Source organism: Diabrotica virgifera, chromosome 9 (genome assembly GCF_917563875.1).
Source record: "Diabrotica virgifera virgifera chromosome 9, PGI_DIABVI_V3a".
Classification (NCBI taxonomy): Eukaryota; Metazoa; Arthropoda; class Insecta; order Coleoptera; family Chrysomelidae; genus Diabrotica; species Diabrotica virgifera.
Genome location: NC_065451.1, coordinates 137744481 through 137750476, shown reverse-complemented (window position 1 = coordinate 137750476; position 5996 = coordinate 137744481). Strand labels below are relative to the sequence as shown.

The 5996-nt window shown below is 39.7% G+C and overlaps 2 protein-coding genes across 2 annotated transcripts; both read left to right on the top strand.

Moving 5' to 3' along the window:
- Positions 1 to 852: 852 nt before the first annotated feature.
- LOC126891438 (uncharacterized) lies at positions 853 to 1329 on the top strand. The gene has a single exon (XM_050660615.1). The coding sequence runs from the start codon at positions 853 to 855 to the stop codon at positions 1327 to 1329; it is 477 nt and encodes a 158-aa protein (XP_050516572.1).
- Positions 1330 to 2113: 784 nt separating this feature from the next.
- LOC126891437 (uncharacterized) lies at positions 2114 to 4750 on the top strand. Its single transcript, XM_050660613.1, has 2 exons — positions 2114 to 2425; positions 4145 to 4750. The coding sequence occupies exons 1-2, from the start codon at positions 2114 to 2116 to the stop codon at positions 4748 to 4750; spliced, it is 918 nt and encodes a 305-aa protein (XP_050516570.1).
- The last annotated feature ends 1246 nt before the right edge of the window (positions 4751 to 5996 follow it).

The following is a 5996-nucleotide window of genomic DNA, read 5'->3' as shown; positions in this document are numbered from 1 at the left end:
AACTGACTTACCACCTGAAGTCGATGTGTTCGTAACACAAGGCAACATGTATCACAAGATGATGCATGTATACCAAAACGATACAAGACCAAGTTTCGGACAATTGTACTTTTTGGATTCGGGACGCGCCAACGACATTCGCAGCGCGAATACAATATTTACGGCCGAAATGTCTGCAGAACTAATTGCCCAACTCGATAAGTTTATAAGGAAAGTAAATCCATACGCTGGTCTATATTGCAACATGAAAGAAGTCTATGAAAAAGCACGAACGAATGCCGCGCGAAACAACGCTACAGTGCCCGAGATTTCGTTGGTTTGGTTCGATGATTCCGGAATTGATAGGCGCGTCTACAATAGACCAACAGCCAGTCAGGATATAGGAGCTATATTCATATCGGGGAATGGGGAAATCCCAAAAAATATCGAATTACAGCTCCATCTCTGACCGGAAGTTGCCGAAAATCAAACAGACAGCAGATTATTAACAATGTCACATTTGTCACCGTTGGCCGATCCGTTAAGTTATGTGCTATTGTATCCAACTGGAGATCGTGGTTGGTGCAAGAACATATCATTAACACACCAAAGCGCTACCAGAAAACGTGTCACGTTAAGAGCTTTTTAAGCGTATAGGTTTATGGTTCGTGATACATTCAATCCACTTTTAGAAAGTGCTAAATGAACGCAACAATATATTGTTAATTGCTATACTAAAATAGAGAGCAACAATATGGATTATTTACGAATAAACCAAAATAAGCTAATGGTGACAAACTATATATGGTGGAGTGCTATAAAGATTACATGGCCATTGTAAGTCGTTTTGGGAAACCGACGTATTTTATAACGATGACGTGCAATCCTAAATGGCCTGAAATAGAAAAGTTTATGAGACCGAATCGGTGCGCTCAAGATAGGCCAGACATTACGGTTCGTGTATTTCGCCTCAAAGTAAAAGAGCTAATTCACGACATTGTCGTCAAGCAAGTTTTAGGCGAAGTGAGCACTTTCATATATGTTGTGGAGTTTCAAAAAAGAGGTTTGCCACATGCACATATATTGGTAACAATCAGAATAGAAGATCGGCCTGTAGACGCAAATGACATAGACAGCGTCATCTGTGCTGAAATTCCCGATCCGAATACCGAACCGGAATTGAATGATTTGGTGCTTAAACCTATGATGCATGGACCATGTGGTATTAAAGATCCAACATGCTCATGTATGCAAAACGATGATAATGCGTGCAGCAATAAATATCCGAAAGAATTTCGCGAAACAACCCTACCGAATACCGAAGAAACAACGGAAGAAGTGGAAAGGTAAAACGAGGCCAACGGATTTACGAAGATATGACCAATCAGGACGTCGTACCCTACAATCCTTGGCTGTTGAAAAAATACAACTGTCACCTGAATGTAGAACTTGTAAACACTACGCGTGCATGCAAGTACATATTCAAATATATATCAAAGGGCTCTCATTCTGCCGTAATGAATGTCGTACAAAGTACGAAAAATACAAGCGAGACAGCAAATACGACAGATGCGGAAAATACCAACAAAAAATATGACGAAATTACCGAGCATATAGAAAGTAGGTATCTATCGTCTTGCGAAGCAGCATGGCGAATACTCGAGTTGCCTCTAATTGACAAAATGCAAAAAATTGAAAAATTACCTATTCACTTAGAGGTAGAGAGATCCGTTGTCATTCGAGAAGGCGATGAACAAGTGGCAATTGAAAATGCCGAAGGAAAATTTTCAAAACTCGAAGCCTCCTTTATTCTAAACCGGGAAGATGAACATGCGAACAACATTAAGTATCCCGACATAACCATGTATTATTCGTGGAATGCCTCTGCACACAAATGGGTACGAAGAGTTTACGAGGTATTATTATCTCGAGAATGTACACCGTTTCGCCCAAAGAAGTGGAACGCATGCACTTGCGGATCCTACTGCTTCATGTAGCTGGCGCCACGTCCTTCAGTACCTTAAAAACAGTAGACGGTGTACTATCTGCTACTATCCAAGAAGCAGCGCGAAATCGTCAGCTAAGTGAAAATGATGCGTCGATTACGTGCATAGAGGAATGCTCAAACTCAAAAATGCCTGCACAACTACGAAGGTTGTTTGCATATCTTCTATGTTACTGTAGCACAGAAAATGCACTGGAATTATGGCGCACATTCAAAAGGCATTTTATAGAAGATTACGTGCGCAGAGGCGAGTCTGAGGAAATCGCAGAAGTAAAAGCGCTAAGACGAGTTGACAACATTCTGCGGTATCTGGGAACCAGCTTAAGCGTCTACGGCATTCCCATACCCGAAACAAACGAACCGACCAACGATGATGATTCTGACAACGACGGCGGAATTGTCGATCGTATGAATGTTGAACAAAGGTTATGCTACGAGCAAGTAAAAATGCTGTACTAAACGACGCTAACCGCGATCGTAGATTTTTCATCTATGGTAGCGCCGGGTGTGGAAAAACGTACCTGTATAATACCATCATTGATTTGCTGGCCAGACGAAACATATCGGCGATCGTGGTAGCTTTTACAGGTATTGCCGCGCTGTTATTGCGAGGAGGACAAACGGCACATTCAAAGTTCAAGCTACTCATTGATCTTACCCCTGAGAGCACTTCTACAATCATGGCGGAAAGTGAAGAGGCACAAATGTTGAGAGAAATTATAATTGATATAATAGATAGATGTTTAAGGCATATTCGCCAAGATGAAAGACCATTCGGCAATATTGTCACTATATTGTGTAACGATAAGCGTACTATATCATTACCAAGGGAATGGTAATCCTTTATTGCAATATCCGTTTTTATTGGTCAAATATTTCCTTACATTTCTTTACATTCCCGTTTTCGACTCAAGGTCAATGAGACTTCACGTATAAACATCAATAATCCATCTTTTTATTTAAGTTCTTCTATAAATTTTTTATAGGGTCTTTATACCTTTCTTATATGCCCTGTTTCTTGTGTACTCAAGGAAAACAACTGATCAAGGGTTTTTGTATTATTTTAGCCACTGGAGGAGAAGAAGATTAAGTCAGATTTTGGTTTTTTTTTTTGGAAATGGAATAAACAATCATTTTGGTGTTTCTTTTGGTTTGGATTTGGATTATTTTTTGAGTTTTTTGGAATAGACGATTTTTCCGGTACTAGAAAGTACCTCGTTGTCGTACCTCATCGTCGTACCTTCTTGTTCGTGAGAAGTACCCCCCTAAGGTTGGGAAAACCGGAGGATACCTTACTTGGCTCTCCCCTCATCAACTTAACCGGAGTTTGGAGAAGCCACAGGCCCTACTTTTTGTAGAAGCGACAGGTCTTAATAATCATATAAATTCATTTTTCTAAAATCGATTAACTTTATAATATTCAACATTTTTCAACAAATTTTATCTTTCACTGTTCGTATCATTCATTTAATTATAAACTATCTGTGAAGGTGTTGTATACAATATCTGGGTTTTTATTTCCTTATTTCACAACCCTTATTTCAGTTAACAGGTATTGTACTCAGGTTTATCACTTTAGGTCAGATACGAAATTGTCAACCGATACTGTAACCAATATCAATATTATAATTTTGTTCAAGTACATAACTAGTGATTCCAAATAACTGTTTTGGTCTAATCAATTAAATTAATATTTTTTATTTTTCACTGTAAAATCTCATTGTCGACAGGAGCGTACACTTCTAGTACGTCAGGTACTAGTTAGATTGTATAAATTTGTATATAGGGTATAGGTATATTTGATTAAATTTGGTTGTACATACTTATATGTTTTATTATCCTACCTTTCTAGTAGCTTTGTAAAATTATTAATTAAGTGCAGCAGTATAAGTCACTCGGCGAAATATTTATTCAATATTTCCCTGGCGCCCTCCAAACGTTCTTCTTAATATCTTGTCTGTCAATAGTTCTCTTTCTTTTCAGTCCTTCTTATTTTAATTGATTTTCTTTAATATTCAAGTACTTCATTAGGTACCGTCATATTTCGGGCGTGCAAATTCGGCCTGATCCTCTCCTGAGTCCCATTGATAAAGTCTCTTAAATATCCAGCTAGCCTAGCTTCATAAAACTTCAATAACTAATTAAAATACCCCTTCAAAGCTTACGGGCGGTGATATAAAACAACTGCTACCAATCGTCGGCGGAGGAAGAGTAGAACAATTGCAATCGCTCTTATACCATTGTAACGCATGGCATAGTTTCAAGCACATGAAACTCAGCGTGAACATGCGTGCTGATGCCGCCGAACTGGAATTTGCAAATTGGCTTGAAAACGTTGGTCGGCATAGCCCCGAGATTCGAGTAACCCATCCACGATCGATGAGAAACTATTTAGTTCAAATACCGAATGAATGCGTGGTTAGACACGTGATGGGAGCCATATACGGTTATATCGATTTCAAATTCCCAACCCTTCCACAATTATTTGCAGACCGCTCAATAATTTGCCTAAGGATCGACGTCTGCACTGAGATAAATAATAAGATGCTGAGACGGTTGCCAAGCGATACCGTGGCCGTTTGCAGTGTCGATAATGTCGACTCTGACAATCCGGAAGACGCAGAAAATTTCCCGATGGAATTTCTAAATCGTATCAAATACGGCGGCTTACCTATTCACGAGTTAATGTTGAAGGTAGGCGCACCCGTCATTTTGCTGCACAATATTGATGCGAGATCAGTCTTCGCATCGAAGTTTCACATTTGACTTACCTCCTGGAGTCGATGTGATCGTAACACAAGGCAACATGTATCACAAGATGATGCATGTATACAAAAACGATACGACCAAGTTTCGGACAATTGTACTTTTTGGGATCGGGACGCGCCAACGACATTCGCAGCGCGAATACAATATTTACGGCCGAAATATCTGCGGAACTAATTGCCCAACTCGATAAGGTTATAACGAAAGTAAATCCATACGCTGGTCTATATTGTACCATGAAAGAGATCTATGAGAAAGCACGAACAAATGCAGTGCGAAACAACGCGACAGTGCCGAAAGTTCGTTGGTTTTGTTCGATGATTCTGGAATCGATAGACGCGTCTACAATAGATCAACAGCCGGTGAGGAAATAGGAGCTATATTCGTATCGGGGATGGGGAAATCCCCGCAAATATCGAATTACAGCTCTATCTCCGACCGGAAGTTGCCGACAATCAAACCGATAGCAGCTTATTAACAATTTCACATTTGTCACCGTTGGCCGATCCGTTAAGCTATGTGCTATTGTATCCCACTGGAGGTCGTGGTTGGTGCAAGAACATATCATTAACACGCCAAAGCGCTACCAGAAAACGCGTCACACTATAAGCTTTTTATGCGTAAAGGTTTATGGTTCGCGATACATTCAATCCACTTTTAGAAAGTGCAAAATTAACACAACAATATATTGTTAATTGCTATACGAAAATAGAGAGCATCAATATGTATTATTTACGAATAAACCAAAAGAAGCTAATGGTGACAAACTATTCCTGATTACAAGAATATCTAGCCCAATACGAATCAAACTGTAATGTCCGAGTCGGGCACCCAATTATTCTATCCTCCACTTACTACGGCGGTAAACGATTTATCATGAAGTACTATCAATATTGCATGGCGATTGTAAGTCGTTTTGGGAAACCGACGTATTTTGTAACGATGACGTGCAATCCTAAATGCCCCGAAATAGAAAAGGTCATGAGACCGAATCGGTGCGCTCAAGATAGGCCAGACATCACGGTTCGTGTATTTCACCTAAAATTAAAAGAGCTAATTCACGACATTGTCGTCAAGCAAGTTTTAGGCGAAGTGAGCACTTTCATATATGTTGTGGAGTTTCAAAAAAGAGGTTTGCCACATGCACATATATTGGTAACAATCAGAGTAGAAGATCGGCCTGTAGAAGCAAATGACATAGACAGCATCATATGTGCTGAAATTCCCGATCCGAACACCGAACCGG